Consider the following 22,024-nt stretch of genomic DNA (forward strand, 5'->3'; position numbering starts at 1 on the left):
ATAATGGAAGAGAGACACCAGCAGTGACCAGCAAGGTCTAGTAGATCATCCAATACTAAACTTTTTACCTGCATTTCCCAAACCCAGCCGCATAAATGGAGGAAGGGACATTAGCGGTACTTTTGAGGACGTGTCTGAACTTTTTACCAACTATTAGGTAAGGTAAAGTCCCTGACTCTTAACTTTCTTGGCAGACTGTTTGTGCGGGGTGGTTCGCCATTGCCTTCCCAGTCATCCTTTACACCCCCCCTCTTGGGTACTCATTTTACCGACCAAGGAAGGAAGGCTGAGTCAACCTTGAATCGGCTACCTGAACAAAGCGGGGATTGAACCCACAACCTTCAGAGTTTAGGATTGCATTTATGCTGCCATGACATTCTGCACCACATGGGGCTCTACCAACCATTAAGTAAACTGTAATTCTTAATTATTACAGCATGTATTATATCTACATTCCAATGAGTGCAGTTGGGGATATGTGCTAAATGTGTTTTATAGGCTTAGATTTCTTACCAACTATTGAGTAACTTTGCAACTTGTGCTTACATGATAACTAGTAAAAGTGCAAGTCACATTACCCAAAATGAAGTTTTTTGTGCTAAACAATCCTTCCAAAGTGTTGTCCACTTGGAGCCTCCTTTCCTTTTAATTTGCTGTCCACTGCCTGTTGTCAGGTGAAGGCCATCTCTGTTTTTCAAAGACAATGTTGTCTTATGCTGCCCATCCAAGTCTATGAAGAGAGAGTTGGAGAAAGAGGAAGTTGCAGAAGGGGTTGTCTCGCGGCAGCAAGTGGGGTCATACACTTCTGTATGGCCATATTAATGCACTTTGTAATATACATCGTGCATTAATTATGAGCCATACAGAAGTTATTCACTTACCTGCTCCGTTGCTAGCGTCCTCGTCTCCATGGATCCGTCTAATTCTGATGTCTTCTTGCTTTTTTAGACGCGCTTGCGCTGTGCGGTCTTCTCCCCTTCTGCTCTGTCCGGCACGAGCGGCGTTCTGGCTCCGCCCCCTTCTACGCATCATCGCGTAGCTCCGCCCCGTCACGTGTGCCGATTCCAGCCAATCAGTAGGCTGGAATCGGCAATGGACCGCACAGAGCCCACGGTGCACCATGGGAAAGGACCCGCGGTGCATCGTGGGTGAAGATCCTGGCGGCCATCTTGGTGAAGGAAGAAAAAGGAAGACGTCGCAGAGCGGGGATTCGGGTAAGTAATATGTTTTTTTGTTGTTTTTTTTAACACATCCCTTGGGGTTGTCCTGCGCCGAACGGGGGGCCTATGGAAAAAAAAAAAAAACGTTTCGGCGCGAGACAACCCCTTTAAAGTGCAGTTACTCTTCAGAGGGGACCTGTCTAAAGCACCAAAAACTAAATTATGGTGACAAGGAGCCAGTTGCCCTTTAAAATAAAACAGGGACTACCTCAGTGCCCTCAAAACCCTGACAGCTGCACTCTCTCCATTAATAAAGTGTTCTGTACCATCCGGTTACAATCATAGAACGGCATGACCGACTTACTCTGCAGAAATCTGCGTGAACCGCTGGATTTATTCCCTGCAGCGAATGGCGATACTTCTTTTTTTTCTACAAAAAAGCAAGGCAAGTGAATCCCCTTGATCCCATCAATTGCAAGCCCCCCATTCAGTATGACCATGGGGGGCTGGAGATCTCCCTTTTTGTCTACAAAACGTTAATGGACTTTTTAACATGTAAATGAAGTAGAAGAAAAAAAAAGCAGTTAATGTGAGTCAGTGTTCGAGTCCCGGCCCTGAACAATAAGGGCAGCAGAGTCTATGATAAGCCCCAGTCTGCATGCACAACCATCTAGTGCCAAGAATGAGGAAGAAATGTGTAGAAAAGCAAGCACGTTCTTCACATTCATACTCGCTGTACAGTCCAATCCCTTTTACTCAACACCCACAGGACCCAACCAAGACCGGATTATCTGAGTGACAGATGCCGGCATGCAAGCGGCTCCAACATGATTATAAAGTGCTTTGTGATTGACAACATATAGCAGGGCGGGAGACCATTGTAGAGTAATCAAATAGCAATCTTTGGGTCTATAACGAAAAAAAGAAGGACACTGGCTGGTAAGGATATATACATTCATAGTATACAGAATATATATACTCTGAATGACTACTTCAGTAGATAGAACCCTTTTACTATTGGGGCTTCCCTGCATGGAAAATAGCACGTGACACCCCCCTAACCGTGCCCCCCACCCCCCAACATCTATCCTTGATCGGATGGGTTGCTGGAGACAAATCTTCTCCCATCTCTGTCTTCACTCGCCACCATACACAAGACAGAACAGTTGGTCAAGTGATACGAGCTGGATGTCACCGGCAGAAAGATGGCGGCACTGAGTAGTAGTTGCCAGGTGACTATGTGCGCCGGTGGATGCGCACACCAATCCTCACCAATGGTGCGGATGTTGATGCAGTTTTTGATACAGAATTGGCGCAGATTTTGGTGCAGTTTTTCCAGTGCAAAAAAATTTGTAACAATTTCCACATTAACTGCCTTGGAATGGGAAAAAACAAGCAATCTGATCAACAAAGCCTGGTCATTGGTGCCAGGAACCTTCTGAAGACATTTTTGTGCGATGGTGTGGAGAGTATATTGAGAATGGCGTGATTGAGAAAAATAACCAGAAAAAATGGGATCCTGCGGACGTAAGCAAGTCATCGACAAAAGAGGAAGATGTCAATAATCGTTCTGATGAACACTGGAATCAAGACAAGTGCAGGTTAATTAAGGCTAATTAATGTGTTCCAATGTATAGCTCGTCATTCTTCTTCACGGATGGGCTATAACAAGAGACAACAGGTTTAAGTCTAATTGCTGTCTAAGGGCCCGTTCAGAAGGGTGTATTCGAATTGCGCCCGAGATTGTAGAGGGCAACTTGCACTGGACTTCATAAGTCCAATTCTGGTCTGTGATATGGTCAAGAACAGAACACTCTGCCAATTTCTTCACAGAGCATTGGTCCATGTGAAAAGTGGTTGTGTGAACAGCCTCAATTGGTTATAATGGCTTTGTGTACTGTCTGTGAAATACATGGACAGGTAATTCATCTGTGTGGATGGTCCCCAGCGCGAAGAGAGACAGAAAGGCAAGCCCCCAAGGGGGTAAGATTCCGAAAAATTGGATAACTGAGCAGTTGGAAATTACCACCTAGTCAGATGAATCCAGATGTCTGTTACTCCATGCTGATGGGAGGATCAGAATTTGGCACATGCAGCATGACTTGATGAACCCTTCTTGTGAGATCTTCAGAACATGTCAGGACCTCCATCTAAATATGCAACAACTACAAGAAGCTTTCTGTCCACACGGGCCTGTATTTCTACAGAGCGATTCCAACACCCAGTGGAATCTATACCATAGCCAACTACAGAGGTTCTGAAGGCCAAAGAAGGTCCAACATGCTACTAGATGGGGGTCTCTAATAAAGTGTAGTATGTACAAAGCACTTATGTACTAGTATGTCCAGTGCACAAGCGGGGCATTAAGGAACCCATCTCTGAAAAAGTAACGCCAAGTCTTTCTTTACTTCAAACGTTGACTCATTAGGGAAAAAAAAAAGAGCGATCATCTAACAGTTACTGATCGGAGGTTCAGGTCCTCAAACATGAGCAGAAAAGGTTCGAGCAGCTCAGCAGGAGGCAAAACCTACAGGACCTTCATTCCAGGAAACCCTGAAGAGCAACGCGCAGTAATCCCATGGTCAACATGCACGACATGACTGGAATATCTTCCCCCTCGTAACCCACACACAGGTGTGCTCACCTTGGTAAAAAACATGGCCTCGGATTAAGACACTTCCATTTATTAAGAAAGAAATCACAGGTGCTTGTACATAACCGGAGTGACCCCGTCATCAGCACCCAATGACATCCGCACAAAGCACTTAATCCCAGCGCAACAGTCACAAGGAGTTCAAGATAGCTGAAGCCTATTATCCAGAGCCCCATGGAGAATGTTTACTAGTCAGTTTACATTAGAGAATGGTAACTCTTAATAGAACTTGTCTCCTATGTTCATAAAAGGGAGCTACCCCTCTAAAGAGAAGCCAAGACCCAAACTGACTCCATCAACATTTTCTGTATAGGTTTGTGAAATCTTCTCTCCCGCCATAAATGTAGTGTTCTCCAATAGGGCTCCTTATTAAAGGGGTTGTCTCATTACTGGATGATGTTGCCCCTCTACCGCCAACTGTGTTAAAACAACAATAAGAGCAGTATTTACCCATCCAGAGCTGTAGCCCCGCCATGCTCCCCTAGTTTGTTGCAGTAGATGTCACAGGAAGTCACGTAGATGAGACAGTGACCTCCCGTGACATCATCTACTACAACATATTGAATTGCTCCAAAACCCATTGTTTTTAAACTGTTTTTACTTAATAAAAACGGAGATATTTTAATGACAAACACCTGGGCATGTCCATTTAAGGGTTGCGCTCAATTCCCAGCCTTTTTGGTTTATACCATTCAGTACAGGAAGTCATCTGATAGATACAGCCAATCAGAGGCTGCAGCCTCACGGTTCTAAATTTTGTGTATCATGGCACTCAGGATGTGAGCACTGATGCCAGGAGAACATGTGGACACACTGTAGCCTCTAATTGGCTGCATGGGTCAGGTCACTTCCCGTGACATCTCCACAACACTGGGAGGACAGTGTGGTTAGAGCACTGGATTCTCGAGGCAGAGGACGGATAAATACCATATATACTCGAGTATAAGCCTAGTTTTTCAGCACATTTTTGTGCTGAAAAAGCTTCCTCGGCTTATACTAGAGTCAGGGAAGGGTTAAAAAAAAAACAAAAAAAACTTTATACTCACCTCCCAGCCGGCGTCTGTTCCCGGCGGTGGTGCGGCAAGCTGCTTGAATACTCCCCGCTGTCATTTCCCAGCGTCCTCTCAGCTCGGCTCTGTCATCCCCTGCTGTCAACACTGTGATTGGATCGAGCGCCAGCCAATCACAGCCGGCGCTAAATCAATCACAGCCAATCAATGAATGACATTCACTGATTGGCTGTGAATGATCGAGGCCCGGCTGTGATTGGCTGGCGTTCAATCCAATCACAGCGCTTACTTACACAGTGGTGATGGCGGGGGATTTGAAAGTCGAGCAGGGAGATGACAGCGGGAGAATTCAAGCAGCTTGCCACACAGACACAGAGGCCAGGTGGGAGGCGAGTATGGAGGGTTTTTTTAACCTAGTATATACTCGGGTATAGCTCGGCTTATACTCGAGTCAATAAGTTTTCCCAGTTTTTTGCGGTAAAACTTGTTGGCTCGGCTTATACTCGGGTTGGCTAATACTCGAGTATATACGGTATTACTCCTTTTGTTCTTTTAGCACAGTTGGTGGTATAGGGGCAACGCTGTCCAGTAAATCAGACAAGCCCTTTAACCAAAAAGATTGGCCAGTGGTGCTGATCACATGAGCATTGTGTCCCAAAACCCAAGGGTTACTTTAACGAAACCTTTCTAAAAATACTTCCTAAGAGAAGGGCATGTGTCCACGAAACCCAAGTAGATACTAGAGCCCTCTGGTCTGTGATATTTATGGTGGCTATATGGACTTCCTCCAACACCTACCTGGGGAGATTCAGGACAACCCTCACACACAAGATGCTCTTCCAGACAAATCAACGGGTGCCGATGACATTACATGGGCGTCACAGTGACATTTAATACTATGATTTGAGAATCCCTAGGTTGGCAATTCATCAATACTTGCTGTGTAATGCACATATGCAGAAGGCACCAGTGACATTACTACCTGGTGAGAGAACACAAGCATTCCTGCATCCTAAACGTTATCTCTTCTACTTAGGGAGAGCAGTGAGTGAGGAGACCTAAAAGGGCCATTCATGCTCCTCTGGGTAATATGCAAATAAGGGAGATGGAACAATACCTCCGCTGCACCACCTATGGCTTCATCTCCTGTGAGCACCTAAGATTGCAAAAAGAGGGGGGGAGGGGAAAGCTTAATCCTGTTTTTCCCCTTTTGCCTCATTTCCTCTTCTCTCAGGAGTCAGACCCCAAATAACAGCTTGTATTTTAGATTTCTACTTTTTTATAAATTCTTTATTTTCTTAATCTTAAAGGGCTGCTCCATCTTGCAAGGTGATGGTATATCTCAAGAATCAAACTCTAGGACCTAATCCTCAAAATGAAGGGACTGCGACCTAGTTTAGTGCTGCATGTTCTTCAACACTTTCTCCCTGCACAGAGGTGCTGCCGGCCACTCGCCGTGCGGGAATGTGTAGCTCAGCAGGCAGACCCTTTATACCCAGGGGGCTCATTCCCAATAAACCAGCACTCACCATGGCATATCCTAGTAACGTGCCATCACTTTTTAAGGTTAGAATATCTCTTGAAAATTCTTGTTTCAGGTGACTTTCAGAACAAGCTGCCATGTGTACATGAGGAGCAGCTCCGTTTCTGGCCATCACAGGTTTTTGTATATGGAATTTATCACCATTTTTTTCCTCTGCAGGCTCCATCACTGTCAGTTTTCCTCAAGCTGGTGGGTGTAACTACAGTTAATATTGTCTCCCATACATTGTGTACACGGATAAGATCCTGGTCCCCTCTCTCTCTATAACATACCCTCAGCAGCAGCATGGAGGACAATATACAGCAGTACTAAGCAGTGTAGCTGTGAACCCAGCCCTCGAGCAAGATTAAAACATTACCTAGGGCCTTCAACTGCCGCGGCTATGCATGTGTCTTTCTACCTCTAAGGCCGCTCTCACACAAGCGCTTTTTACCGCAGCGTTTTAGACACCGCCGTAATCATGGTATAATGCTCCCATTGATTTCAATAGGGCCTCGCAGACATGCGCGTTTGAACACTGCGTTTTCCAGTGCCGCGATTTTCAAAGGCTGTCTGCTCTATTTTTCCGTATCTAATACCCATTAAAACTATGAGGGGGTAGGGGTGTTGCAAAATCCCGAAAACTAAAGTAAAATTACATAAAAACGTTGCAGCGTTTTACCAAGTGCCTGTGTGAGAGTGGCATCTGCATCTGGTTTCCTCCTGACTCCTATACATAGAGTTCTATTGGCAGCATGTAATCTGATCACTCAGTAAATTGTGTCAATTTCTAGATGGATTTAATTTTTTTTTCAGAGTAATAAATCAGTACAGGAGACGACAGAGAGAAGTAGCTCATGAGTGCAGAGCGAGCCATTTTTCTCTAGCAAGATGTATTACCTTTTTTTTAGATTTGCTTATATTGCTGATTTATGCACAGTTTGTTGACCATTTAAACTCATCACTCAATAATAAACATAACGAAGAACAGTAGCACATTCCATTTTTGTTGCCATGAAACCAATTTAGGACAAGAACCAGTGAGGATTCGGCCTCTTGTCTGCAGCTTTTGATCTGAACTTACTTTTAAGAATCAGTATGAAAAACCCTCAAAACAAACAGGTCTCTTGAGGATTAGGTTGCTGCTGGTTGCTGAGCAAGCATTTATTTACTTGAGGTTTATTCTGGCAGTTCACACAATGGGTGATATGACAAAGTGTCACCCGTCTTGTTGGGAACGTGCAGCAGCTGCAGTACACGCTCGTTCACACAGGTAGTCTTGATGGTGGACTGACTCAACCACAGAGCTTAGGATGCCAGACTCTGCTTACTTGCTGTCAATATGTCTTCTGTTCTCAGCTGCGCTGACCCGGCCAGCGCTGACAGATCTTGTGTATAGCTCATTTAACGTGTAAGGAGGAACGCTACGTGGTGTGAAAGACTCTCACATACTAACCTTAACGCAGGATGTTGTTGGCAACAGATGTTGGCCCGGAAACATGTTTGTGCTCCCTACGTGACCTCCGGATTGAAATGTAGGAAGTGAAGGGAACTTCAAACCTAAAAACGGCGTAGGATCTGTATACTGACAATGCCGTTCTGTCATAGCGACTCATTCCGAATATAAAGCCCGAGCTACCACGGTTTTCTCGAAGAGTCGTAACTTGTAAGAATCAGTTACCGTATATACTAGAGTATTAGCCGACCCGAGTATAAGCCGAGTCAATAAGTTTTACCACAAAAAACTGGTAAAACTTATTGACTCGAGTATAAGCCGGGCTATACTCAAGTATATACTAGGTTAAAAAAAAAAAAACAATACTCACCTCCCAGCCGGCATCTGTGTTCCTGGCGGTGCAACAAGCTGCTTCAGACTTCTCCCCGCTGTCATCTCCCTGGTTTAATTTTAAATTCCCCTGCCATCAGCGCTGTGTAAGTAAGCGCTATGATTGGATCGAGCGCCAGCCAATCACAGCCGGCGCTCGATAAACCAATCACAGCCATTTAGTGATGTCATTCACTGAATTGCTGTGAATGATCGAGCGCCGGCTGTGACTGGCTGGCGCTCAATGCAATCACAGCGCTGACGGCGAGAGAATTCAAAACCGAGCCAGGGAGATGACAGTGGGGAGAAGTCTGGAGAAGTCTGAAGCAGCTTGCCACACCGCCGGGGAGAGCATTGGCCGGGGACACAGACGCTGGCTGAGAGGTGAGTATTGCAGGGTTTTTCTATTTATTTTTTTTTACCTCACTCGAGTATAAGCCGAGGGGAGCTTTTTCAGCACTTTTTTTTGTGCTGAAAAACTCGGCTTATACTCGAGTATATACGGTAAATAGATCCCTTAAAACAGATTCTCTGCTTTGGGCAATCCCTACCTGTTGGAAGGATTCAATGACAAACTGATCACAAAGTGTCCTCCTGCTGGGACAATCAGCAATCATTTGTTATCTGTGAGGATAACCTGGTAGTAAGTGTTCAGTTTCCCTGCAGCTCCTCTACAGGGAAAATTAGGCATTACACAGTGCCAATTTAAATCGATGAGCCGCCTATATAAATTCAAGACAGGATAGGTCCCCCAAAGAAAGACACTCTTTGTAAGCCCTTACCAAGATTTCCCTAATAAGGTATATAAAATGGGTTTTCTAAATGGGACAACCCATTTAATTAGAAAGAAATTCCTTCTTAAATTACAGCTGGCGATGTAATTCAAATAAATCCAAATAAGGCATAACATGGGCCCCACCTTGGCACTATATTGCTGAAAGGAGATAAGCCCACAACCACTTGGTGCTTATTGGTCAACAGTGCATGCTTTGACTCGGCACTATCACCTGCTGATGTGACTTAGAATGGGCATCCGATACACTTTCTTAAAGGATTCAGTCTGGTGATGGACTTCATTTAAAGGGGCTATCCCAAAAGTGACTGATCCATAGGACAGAGAATATAAAAGTCTGCTAAGGTGGGAGGTCTCACTGCAGAGACCCCCACCGATTACAAGAATGGTGGTCGTGTGTTCATCACTCCTCTTCACTGTGGGATCACTGAGGAGGCGATTAAAAGACGCGGTGGTCGAGCATGTGCAGTGCCACCCCACTCAATCTCCTCCTCACTGTGGGGGGGGGAGCAGAGTTGTCAACTTAGAGGAACCTTCCACAGGGTCATAAGCAGCAGCAGGTTGGTTGCTGTAAAATGGGAATGACCTTTCCAATTATATTAATACCGCACCCCAGAATAGAAGCCCCAAATACATGAGATGAGACTTTTATCACCTATCTTATTGTATCCCGTTAATGCGAGAGCCCTTCAACTGTAAGTTAATTAAAAACAAAGAAAAACTCCTATATTTACCCCAAAGTCAATTTCTTCTGTCAAATTGCAAAAACTTCTATTGTTCGCGATAGCGGTTTCTTTACCGGTTAGCAAACGTTATAACCCAACGTGGCTCCCATCGAGTCGCCCCTACTAACTACACAATGGTAAATGGAGCTTCTACATGTTTAGCTCCCACGTCCCTTAATATGTAAAAATTTGCTATTTAAGAGCCCCGAAATGCTGGGTGACAACCGGTAGCGGAGCGGTGATGGCAGCCGTTGTCAGCCGTCACTTCTGATAGATACAGGGGAAAGAAATGTAACTAAGAAGCCGACAAGTAGAATATTTCACAACCCGCTAGAAGAGAATGAGATGAATGCCCTTTACATGGCATCGTCTGTCTTGGAAGTAGGATGCCCATCCGCTGGTTATGACTTTTACATTTTACGCCAGGGGCATCACACTCATTTTCACTAAGTGCCACATCAGCCTTACGGTTGCATTCAAAGGTCGACTGTATATTAAGGGCTCGTTCACATGATAGTATTTGTGCAGCGTATTACATGTACAATTTTGTGTGTAATATGCAGTGAATAGAACCCACTGATTTGAATGGGTTGCCATGAGTGTATTTTACACGTAGTGGCCGTGACCCCGCGATAGTGGCGCCAGTAGTGGCCGTGACCCCGCGATAGTGGCGCCAGTAGTGGCCGTGACCCTGACTGCAGTACTGATCCAGCGGTGGCAGCCTCTCCAGAGTCTGTACCTGCTGGCCTCTCATCTCAGATGTCAGTGGTCAGGAGAGGTCTGCAGTCACAGACTCTGCACCATGCCGCCAGTCGACAGCCATCTTCTGTGCATGGCTACACTTAGACATATAACTGTCAGTCGAACAACTACAGCATTCAATAGCTCCACTCATATCCACATTTAAGAGTATTTTAAAGGGCCATTTTGGTAACAAAAATAAAATTGTACTCATTATGTAGCTGTCCCCCTGGTATATGTAAGTGAGCTAGTGCTACCTTGGTTAAGGCCCATTTACATGGAAAAATGAGCGCTCAAAAATGCAGTTTTGAGCGATCATTTTGCATAAACTACCAAGTAGCTACTCAGCTACTTAGTAGCATATTCGCATGCAAATTAAGCCCTTCGCTGAATGCAGATAACAGCTGGAGGTCTGTTATCTGTATTCAGCTCTATTGTTCTCGAGCGGAACTGCAGCTGAAGGAATACTATCAGCGCTATCCCGCAGAGACCGCATGATGATTAAGTCAGCGATAAACTAAAAGTACACGATGGGCACGCGTCTAGACACAACGATTATCGCTCAAAAGATGGCCTTTGAGCGAATTTTGAACGATAATCATTGTGTCTAAATGGGCCTTTAGTTACACCTCTCTATCTGAAACTCCTGGCCTCTTTCTCCTTAGATGGTCATGTGATCTCCGTTCTGACTAGCTCAGATGTGCTTGGGGTCACGACATTTGAAAACAGTCAATTTCAAAGTCTTTTTGTGATGCTGCTACATGGAGCCCATCACAGAAACTGACTAGAGAAGGACACAGACTATCAGTTACTGTCACACAGTTCTAATAGAGTAGATCACAGCTCAACCTCCTGACTGTATACTTATAGTAGCTTATTTTGATGAATATAGACCATAATGATAACGAAACAGTCCCCTCAGAAGGCAGAAATAGTACAGCCTCTAGCTTATGCTGTGCCGATGCATCATGGGATTAATGTGAAAGTGAAACCAAAATCTTTTGACCATCAAGGTGGTGCCTGATAAGCATCAGACAGGGGGATACACTGCATGGAATTGACTGAAATATACACGGTGACCTCCAGAGTGTGACAGGTAATCAGCTGAGGAATGCAGACAAGGAAAAATGTGTTGTTTTTTTTCTGGAGTGGCCCTTTAAGAGGCTTATCCCACAAAACAAACCACAAAGGCCATTAGCCACTATTTTAAAATACTTTACACTATTTCCCCCAAAAAATCTATACTCATCACTTTTTTTCCCCTTCTCAGTTTCATCAGTACCACTGTCTGTGCCAAACTGTCAAATAACCCATGTTTTCTGTCTACAACTCACATAACTCCTTGCGTGTACTCTATAGGTTTTTTTACTCCCCCTCTACTCCACATCCCCACTAGTCAGTCTCCTTCATCCTCTGGCAGATGAAAATGGTCCCCAGTCACTCTCCTTCCCCACCTAGCAGCCATAAATACAATCCTTAGTAAGGCCACATTATCAGCCAATCCGAGCTGGGATTTTGTCAGAATTGCTAAAAACAGCATCAGATGGAATCATAGGCTTTAATAGGTGGAAATATAGATTATGTTTTAGTGACAGGACATGATTGGAGCTCACAGATTCCCAACCATTGGAATCTTTTTCTGCCCTATGAGTGATCTAAAAGAAGCCTCAGGCAGTTCCCAGAGATGAGAATCTGCCGTCTACGGGCACCTGGGCGCCCGGCTACCAGTCTTATATTTTATATTACGTGCCCCTTTTATTCCAGTTACATAAAGGATGTGATTGTTCGGTATCTCCTTGTGTATGTGAATAAAGCCAGTGCACAGGAACCATGGAGACTCGAAAGACAAATAGAAGTGTCTCATATTGCACGGCTGGCTGGCTGCTTCTGTGTCAAGTACTTGACAGCTCTAATCCTTTGGCGCTATGTGCAGAGATCAGGGTTCAGTAGGTAGAGGCCTCTCTCATCACCCGGATGACGCCCAGTGGATTACATGACTGACGGTGTGACAGCGGCTCCTGTAATAGAGCCAGGTGCGGGCCAAGGGAGAAGACGTTACACACATCTAAACAGCGTTGGACGGTTAAAAAAGGCGGTTTCACACAAAGCGTTTATCTGAAAAACGCCTCGCATTTTTTGCTGTTTTTTTTTCCCTTGGACAACACCCAAACAACTGGCCGCTCCATACGTTGCCTAAAGGCCCATGTAGACGGGACGAGTGTCGGGCAAAAAAAAGGCCCAACACTTGTCCCTGCACATACTAGCTCCCATGCACTTGCACAGGAGCTAGCATGGCTGGCTCATAGCGGGGCAGATGCGGGAGATTTCTTTCCTCGTGTGTGCCCCCCCCCCCCGCCTCTCTCAATTGAGTTAACATAGCGGCCGTTCAGTGCTGAACAGCTGCTATTTAAACTGAGTGATCAGCTCATCGTCCATCATTTATGCAGCATAAACTCTAAACGATGGACGATGAGCTGATCGCTCAGTGTAAATAGCAGCCGTTCAGTATTAAACGGCCGCCATGTTAACTCGATGGAGAGAGAAGGGGGAGCTCAAGGAGAGAAATCTTTTCCAACCTCTCCGCTGTGAGACAGCGATACTAGCCCCCGTGCAGCAGCACTGCAGCGAGTACGTGCGGGCACGAGTGTCGGGTATCGTTTATCAGACACTCGTTTTGTCTAAATGGGCCTTTAGTTTTTTGGGGGTTTTTCCCTAAAAACATCCTACACTCACTTCCCCAAGACCGCTGCAGCCAATCAGAGACCTCAGATGAAGCAGAACATAGATAGAAGACTACTTGGGCCTCATGCACATGGCGGGTCTGCACGGAATACTGCCCTGACTGCGGCAGGTGACCCTGTGTACCTGTGTGTGCAGGATGGCCTTCTTCACCGGTATCCGCGCAGACCTCTCTTCTTCCGGCTTCTCTGTACTGTGGATGGTACGCACGGCTCGCCGTCGGACATGCGCAGTACAGGTAATTTTTTCTATTAAGCTCCTACTTTTCCCGTGGAATCCGCAGCATGCCTGGAATGACAATTGTGGGAGCCGCAGGAAAATGGAGCATGCTGAAATTTTTCATCTGAGCGCGGAAACTGCAATTGGTTTTACGCTCGTGTGCATGAAGAATCATTCTTCCATAGCCTGCTATTGAGGGTTATTGCTGTGGACCCCGGAGGCGGGCGCCCACTCTGGATTCCGCAGCAAAAATCCACCTGTGTGCATGAGGCCTTAAAGTAGTCCTGGATATTCAAGAACTGCAGGCTAGCGACACCCACCCCACCCTCCAGCCAATGATTGACAGCTCGCTGCCCATTACTGTGCATAGAGAGAGCTGCCAATCAGTGGCTGGAGGCAGGGTGGGCGTGGCTAGCCCGCGGCTGATTGATATGCAGGACCTGTTCTGTCTCTAATGGCTACTAATAAGATGCAAGTTTCTCCAAAACTACTGCACAGATCCACACAGCAGACACATCAGTGTAATCAGTGTGACCGGCACTACCTTATGGTACTGTCAGTGAGGGCTGCAAAACACATAGTGACAGATTCCCTTTAACATTTAATTGCGTGAAGGAGTTAAACATGCCACAAAAAGTGTGTGTGTGTGGGGGGGGGGGGGTTCCTTTTTTTCTCTTTTTTAGGACATTTTTGAATAGGTTACCCTATAGGATATGAAAAACATCAGACCCCCACCTTAAAAAAAATCTAAATAAATAAAAACACATGTACCAGTTAAAAAAGCATGCCCAACGCACAGAAAAAAAACAGTCTATGTAAGACAGGACATAAGTGGTTTCCCATATAGCTGTATTAAGTAGTAATAGGTATGTACTTACTCGCCATCTTGTTCGGGCCTTGGACAGACGCAGTGGAATTTGCCCCCAAAATCGATGTACAGGTCATTTTCAACAACCTGGAAGATTACTCCTGCGACTATCTTGTTCTTCACAGGCCCCAGCTGAGTAAGAGGGGAATGTCGCAGTAAACTGGCGAAGCTTTTGTTGTCGCCGGCCGCGGCCTAGAATGACATATAGTAATGAACATAGTGCAGTGTACAGGATGGAAAGAAGCAGTAAGAATTAGAACAGAGAATTAAAGGGGTCTTTGCACCTTGTACTCCGCTATCTCTGGCAATGCTACGGAAATGAATGAAGTGGTAGTGCGCACACAGGACCACCGCTCATTCATTCAAGGACACTCCAGACCCCACTGCTCATGAGTGTTGGGGGTCTGACTGCTGGGATTCGCATGGTATAATGAGTACAAAACGTCCTTCTGTCAATTATTATTACTATGCTCTTACCTTTTTCGGTCAGCAAAACAAGAGGGCTTACCACTGCGTATCTTTAAAGGGGTTGTCCGAGTTACTTTATGTTAAACCCCCATTCCCCATATACTTGCCTCTTCGCACTCCCTGTTGTGTCTCCGCTGCTCAGCTCTCCGCTGTTTGTTTACAGGCTGCAGTCCCGCCTACTAATGGGATGCCACAGGCTGCTGCAGCCATTGACAGAGCTCAGTGATCACTGGCTGCAACAGCCTGTGATGCTCCATAAACAGGCTGCAGCAGCCCGTAAACATGGCATCAGAGGGGAGACCTAAAGCGGTGGCGTGGGACACAGTGAGGAGCAGGTTGTATATGCTGATTCATTATGTTACTGCATGGAGAACGGGGTTTTAACATAAAACAACAACCCGGACCACCCTATCAAATAACGAACAATGTGTGATAGGACAGAGACATGTCTCACTGGTGGGGTTCCAGCTACAGAAACCCCTATTGACAGACAGAATTAGTTTTGGAAGAGGAGGAGATGGGCCATTAATTAACACAAGTCTACAGCCCATTTTCATCTTGCTTGGATAATGGGAGTTTTGTCTGTAATACCAAGCCTGGCCACTGCAGCGAGAACGGAGCTGTCAGCTTCCGGTAAAAATCAACTCGAGTGCATCGGGACAGCAAACAGCTGATGAGAGGGGGGTTCTGGTCGGCGGACCCCTGATGATCTACTGTTGATGATCTAACATATGTAAAAGCTATCAATAGTTTATAACTGAATAACCCCTTTAAGATGTCAAGCAAGTGACTTACCTGAGCACCCATAATGCCCTGTTCTATGTTGGAAAAAGAAACCAGCTCACAGGCCTAAACGTCAATAAAAACACTACATAAAAATAAAAAAAAATTTTTTTTTTAAAAACTTAAAAGTAAAAAAAAAAATCTGAAATGGTTTCGCTGCGGCGCTTTGTCAGCAGGCACATAAAGAGGTATAGTCTTACTAGACTAACCGCACACTTATCAATGCACATCGGTGAACATATATCTAACTTATGGAGGTCTCCTGGACTGACGTAAATCCTCCAAAAAAGAAGGTTTTAGTTTTTGTAACCATTCCAACCTTAAGACGCGGCTAATAAGTGATAGAAGTGAAGCCGCAGAGGAAATCGTCGATATCATAGACTTCCTGACACTTGTCAGAGGAGAACATCTCTACCGACGTGTGAAGCTTGTTCCCCGTCTTCTCATCATCTTCAGGAGGCACTAATAGCAGCTCTAAGATCTCATCACCATGGCAACCATTATAAGCCAGGCTCCTATCTTCCTGCCTTCTCAAGTAGCTGGCTTTTAGGGCCTTATTAGCAGCATACGCCCTCGTGTACCCGACATGGAGGACCTCATTAGCACTGCCATGAGAGCGCAGAGGACAACTCAGTCTATTCCAAGTGGATCTCCACTGATTAAAGGGAAGCGGCTGCGAGCGCCAGAAGTTAAAAGTTATGGTGCCCATAGGGCGAGTTCTCAGGAGGGTAAGTTTTATACTTACCCGCCTCCCGATGCCTGTGGTGTCAGCCCCGAAAGTCAGCACGAGGACCGTGGCATTAGGATCAAAGCACCAGACCTAGTGCGCCTTGCTCTTGGTCTGCTTAGCGGCCTCCCAGTCCATACGCTGACTCTTGGGGTCGACGGTGTCGGCACCTGCTTCCTCGGTACCATATAGCGCTATATGAGGCTGTCTTCAGCTGCCGGAAGAAGCAGAAAGCGGCCGACGGAAAAGGAGCGCTACGAAGTGACAGTGCAGGAACTCTTTAACCCCTTAAGGACGCCCCCCCCCCCCCATTTTCATTTTATCCTCCCCCTTTTGAAAAATCATAAGGCCTCCCTCACACGGGCGCTTTTTACTGTGACATTTTCAGCGCCGCGCTAATCACGGTATGACGCTCCGATCGCTTTATATGGAGCCTCTCCAGACAGCCAATCGATTTTCGAGCGGAGTCTGTTCAATTTTTGACGTTTAGCGCACCTCATCCATGAGGAGGTATACTAAACTCCGATGTCAGCCGCAGGGAGCTGTGACCGAAAGCAAAAGGGAAATTGCTATTTAATTTTTTTTCATTATTTTCTGCCACCATCTTCTGACAACCGGAACTTTTTGTTTTTCCAGACATCAGCGGCGCTGCTCATCAGAGCTGTAAAAAAACCAGGGATGCCATCCGGCTGGTAATTCACTGGCCTGGCTATTCAATGACGTCATTGAATGGCTTTGATTGGTTAACCCAGCACCGGCTTTCATTGGCTGACACCAGCGCTGGCTAGCCTATCAGAGCACCATCTTTGCTGGAGGCGGGGAATTGTCTCTTTAAAAAAGGGCAAGACAACAGCACACGCAACTCAGGAGCATGGTACAACTAGGCCAGAGGGCAGGGGGGGCGCCAGCCCCAACCAACCTAGCTGATTACTGTGGACCATGGGGAACTTGCATAGTAAGTAGAAACCCCCTCATAGATACACTGTGTGCCAGACAGGGACAGCCAAACCTTATTACACAGTCTCAGCTTAGCCACTATGTCAGCTGATCCCGCCCACTCCTCCTCCTCACCACCTCACCTTTGTAGCAGTATTAATAGTGCCCCCCATGTGGCCCCCAAAAGTAGTAATAGTGTTCCCTATGTGGCACCCCCAGTACTTCTAGTTCTCCCTATGTGGCTCCCTGTACTAACAGTAGTGCTTCCAATGTGGCCCCCACAATACTAGTGCTCCCCCCTCATCCAGTACTCTCTGCCTGCACTGTAAACTACATGAATGATGCTCCCCACGCGGCTCCTGGTCTCTCTCTGTGCCACCTTCTGTCCTCTTCCACGGTCTATGGCGCCTCAGAGCATGAGGAGCCAGTGGAAGAAGAATGAAGATGTGCCCAGTGGCAGCATGAGAAAGACCAGGGGCTGTGTGAGAGCATCATTCATGTAGTTCACAGTACAGGCGGAGAGCACTAGTATTGTGGGGGGCCACATGGGGAGCACTACTATTACTGGGAGCACATGGGGAGAACTATACTGGTGAGGGCACATGGGGAGAACTATTACTACTATTGGGGTCACATGGGGGCACTATTACTATTGTTGGGGCCACATAGGAGCACTACTACGGTATCACTATGGGGGCCACATGAGGGGCACCATTACTATTGTTGGGGCCACATGGGGGGCACTATTACGGTATCACTATTGGGGCCACATGGGGGGCACTTTTACGATATTACTATTGGGGCCACATGAGGAACACTATTACTACTATTGGGGCCACATGAGGAACACTATTACTACTATTGGGGCCACATGAGGAACACTATTACTACTATTGGGGCCACATGAGGAACACTATTACTACTATTGGGGCCACATGAGGAACACTATTACTACTATTGGGGCCACATGAGGAACACTACTATTACTGGGAGCACATGGGGAGAACTATACTGGTGAGGGCACATAGGGAGAACTATTACTACTATTGGGGTCACATGGGGGGCACTATTACTATTGTTGGGGCCACATAGGAGTACTACTACGGTATCACTATGGGGGCCATGTGAGGGGCACCATTACTATTGTTGGGGCCACATGAGGGGCACTATTACAGTATCACTATTGGGGCCACATGGGAGGGCACTTTTACGATATTACTATTGGGGCCACATGAGGAACACTATTACTACTATTGGGGCCACACGAGGGGCACTATTATTACTGCTACAAAGGGGAGGTGGTGCCAAACAGAATCTTTGCCCTGGGTACAGGAAACCCTAGATGCGGCTCTACACAACGCATGCTAGAGACATTTTTTATAAAGATTAGGGTGCTTCATAATCAATGATGAACAGATATCTGCTCTTCAAAAAGAGGTTCTGCAGCAGTTGGTGTGTGTACTATAAGGAATAATAGAGCCCCATACTATACATTTAGACTATTACTGTACTAGTCACCAAGGCATTCTGTAACCTTCAGCCTTATACACTTACGTGGTCCAAGAACGTCTTGGTTTTGTCTTAGATGTTACATTATCCTACATATTTGGCGCGATGTAATAATGATTTAAAGGGGCTGCGCCATAATTTAAAAAGTTTTATTACTATTACTGGGGAATTTAATGTGAATGGAAGCGTGGTCGAGCATGCACACTGCCACTCCATTCATTTCAATATGACTGCCGGCGGTGCAGCGCTCGGCTCTACCCCATGGATGGGGGGGGGACTTTACCTGTTGGCAAAACCCCTTTAACTCAACTAGAGCAGATTGGGATCTTGTGAAGTTCATGTGAGATCTGCTGAGCCCCCGGGAATATATTGCTCTCCTCTTCATGGTGACTGCAGACTGTTGCTAAGAAGCATTTGTCCGTTTATCATGAAGCAGATGTCCCCGTGAACGTGCTGACCGCAGATCGTCCGGTCACGCCACGCACATTAATGGGCAATGCAGTTAACACCCCAATGACCGAGTGTATAAAGGGGAAGTCCGGTTAATAAAGCCGCAACACTAGTGCCGCATATTGGTATTTTAACTATAATTAGTTGCAGGACTGCTTAATCATAGGTACTCCATTCACTGACAGCCATCAGTGGGTTTAGGACTACAATGCGGCTGATCGCTGTATAACTGCATTCTCCTTGCGCAGCAGACTAAAGGCAGTAATACTTCTGTACTTTTATACTCCCCTAGCCCCCTATCCCCAACCTGTCACCCCCGATGGCTAATGTCTGCAGGCTGTGCACGCACTCCCATAGGGAGCAATGAGGGCACGTGCACAGCCTGCAGAGACGACGCCTCCGCACTGTCCATGCGACGACTTTAAGGACTGACAGCATAGGAATGGAGAAGCCAGAAGATTATAAAAAGTACATCCCCGGGACCATAAACTTAGTGTATGGTGCTGACAGGTTTTCTTTAGCGGAGTAGTGGTCCCGCATGCAGACAATCGCTCCGTTCATTTGATTGCCGGAGATAAGAGTTCAACCGCTTGGATATCTCTGGTGGTACCGTATAAATTAATTTAGCTGCTGTGCATGTGCTCAGCCAATGCTCCATTCATTTGGGGGCCTTTAGGACCCCTGCTCTTGGGATTGGTCAGACCCCCACCAATCAGCTAGTTATTCCCCATTATATGGATCAGGATAACGTCTCCCTGTGGGACAATAACCCCTTTAACAAGCAAATCTGTAAAGTGTAAAAATAGGTAACTTCATGAGCTAAGAGTACTGGCTCCCTCTTGTGGCCATTAAATAGGATTACATTTAAAGCAAAGTGTCTGCTCTACCAATCCTTCAGTAGGAACCAATGGCAGGTGTATACAGACGTACAGACTTCTAGAGGTTTACCCCTGGGGCATACATCCGGTAACTCCCTTCAGATGTGAAGCCTGGTTGCAGCAGCAGCAGAGGGTTATAGTAGCCTTTAGTAGCAAACACCGACTGTCACAAAATAGCGTGGGACCGCGAACACAAATCCCCCCAGCATATCTGCTCCATTATTGCTCATAAAAGCGACACATTTACTATTAATTATAAAGCTATCCAACAAATTCTGTATAATTATATTTTGTATGAACCTACATGAGAAGGTAGAGCAAGTCAGCAAATGCTGGAGGCCTGCAGGGGTTAATTCTGCTGCACAATCGCCCCAAAATCTGCGGCGAAATCCATAGCAATGATGCGAACTTTGACAAAAAAAAACATTTTGTATGGATTTTGGTGCAGAATTTCCGCTGGGAATTACACTATGTGCGCGTTCACAGAGATAGACCCACCTCTAATGCTTCACCAGGAACCCATGACTAGGGCCCGCCTGCACACGGGCGGATTTGCATTGCGAAATCCAGAGGGGCATCCGCCTCCGGATTCCGCAGCAAATCCAGCCCATAGCATGCTATGACAATACATGATTTCATGCCCATGAGCAGAAATCGATTGTGATTTTCCGCTCACGGGGAGAAATCGCAGCATGCTGTGCGGGCCACGCACGGAAGGCTTCCATTGAAGCAGCGTGATCATCATAGTGAAGGCGCAGCGTTATCTGTACTGCGCATCTGCAGCACAGGAAGAAGACGCCGGACAAATACACTGGGGCCACCGGCCGAGCACCAGGTCGAACTTTGCTGTGGGATCCTGCATGCAGGGTCTGACCCGGCCGTGTGCAGGCGGCCTAAGGTACAGATTTTTGCAACAGATTCGCACACAGATCTAGTCCTTGTGAATGAGCAAAATCTGACACAGATCTGATATGGATCCACATTACGGCCTCATGTCCACGGGCAAAACTGAATTGCGAAATCCCCCAGGACGATCGCAGTTCAATATGCCCATAGACAATCATTGGGCATCCGCATACCTGCGGATATCATTTTATCGTGACATGCGGATCGCATGTGCAAGATAAAAATCGCAGCATGCTCCATTTTCTGCGGATTCCCGCACGGACGCCTTCCATGTAAGTCGACCTGCAATGCAGGGGTTAAACCTTTAACATACCAATTCATGCTGCAATTTAGACTAATGAGTTCACCTAATGAGGTATTTGCATCATGCATCTCCTTGTGTATGGTCCGCGCATCGGCACGCCCCTCATTGACTTCTATGGGGACTCTTGGTACGCAAATGCAAAAAAGTAGAGCATGCTGCGTTTATTTTTGCGTGGCCGAAGCGCACACACAAAATACGGAAATGTGAACAAGCCATTGAAATCAATAGGTTCTATCCTCTGCATATCGCACGCGCACAAATCCGTGCGTAATAAGCTGGCCTTATCCACTGCAAAATCCGCAAAATAAAATAGCAAAAATATATTATTCTCTTTGTACCCGCTCCATAGAGAGGTTTGCATCTCCGCCGCCGCTCTCTAGTGATGGCACGTCCTAAAGACACAAGACTGCGGCAGTGGTCACTGTAGCATAAAGAGATGAATAAAGTGTCCAGTAACAATCAGCTGACGTTCAGGACACTAGGAAAGCGGAGTTGACACCCTTCCCCTTTGAGTTTGCCCTTACTAGGTAGATATTAGACAGGTAGATAGATTATATAGATGAGATTGATAGATGTATCAATAAAGGGGGTGACTGCTTTTCACCATCTAGGAAAGCTGAGTAGGGAAATACCTTTGGAGTGCAACAGCCTTTGCTGAAGTCTACTTCAAAGGTATTTCAGCACCCAGCTTTTCTGGGTACTGAAAAGCATCCAACTCCTTCACCTACACATCAGTGTCGCCACACCACATGGGACTACGGTCCCACCTCACACCTCCTTTTTTTTTGTTCAGGTGTGGGAGGCCTAC

At 46.2% G+C, this 22,024-nt stretch overlaps 1 protein-coding gene across 1 annotated transcript in view; it reads right to left on the reverse strand.

Moving 5' to 3' along the window:
• The window catches only part of MRPS28 (mitochondrial ribosomal protein S28), an 83,247-nt gene that overhangs the window by 54,548 nt on the left and 6,675 nt on the right, over window positions 1-22,024 (reverse strand). Inside the window, exon 2 of the mRNA XM_066578613.1 lies at window positions 14,266-14,447. Within this exon, the coding sequence (XP_066434710.1) occupies window positions 14,266-14,447 (182 nt within the window). The remainder of the gene's footprint in view (window positions 1-14,265; window positions 14,448-22,024) is intronic.

Source organism: Eleutherodactylus coqui, chromosome 9 (assembly GCF_035609145.1).
Source record: "Eleutherodactylus coqui strain aEleCoq1 chromosome 9, aEleCoq1.hap1, whole genome shotgun sequence".
NCBI classification, from domain to species: domain Eukaryota; kingdom Metazoa; phylum Chordata; class Amphibia; order Anura; family Eleutherodactylidae; genus Eleutherodactylus; species Eleutherodactylus coqui.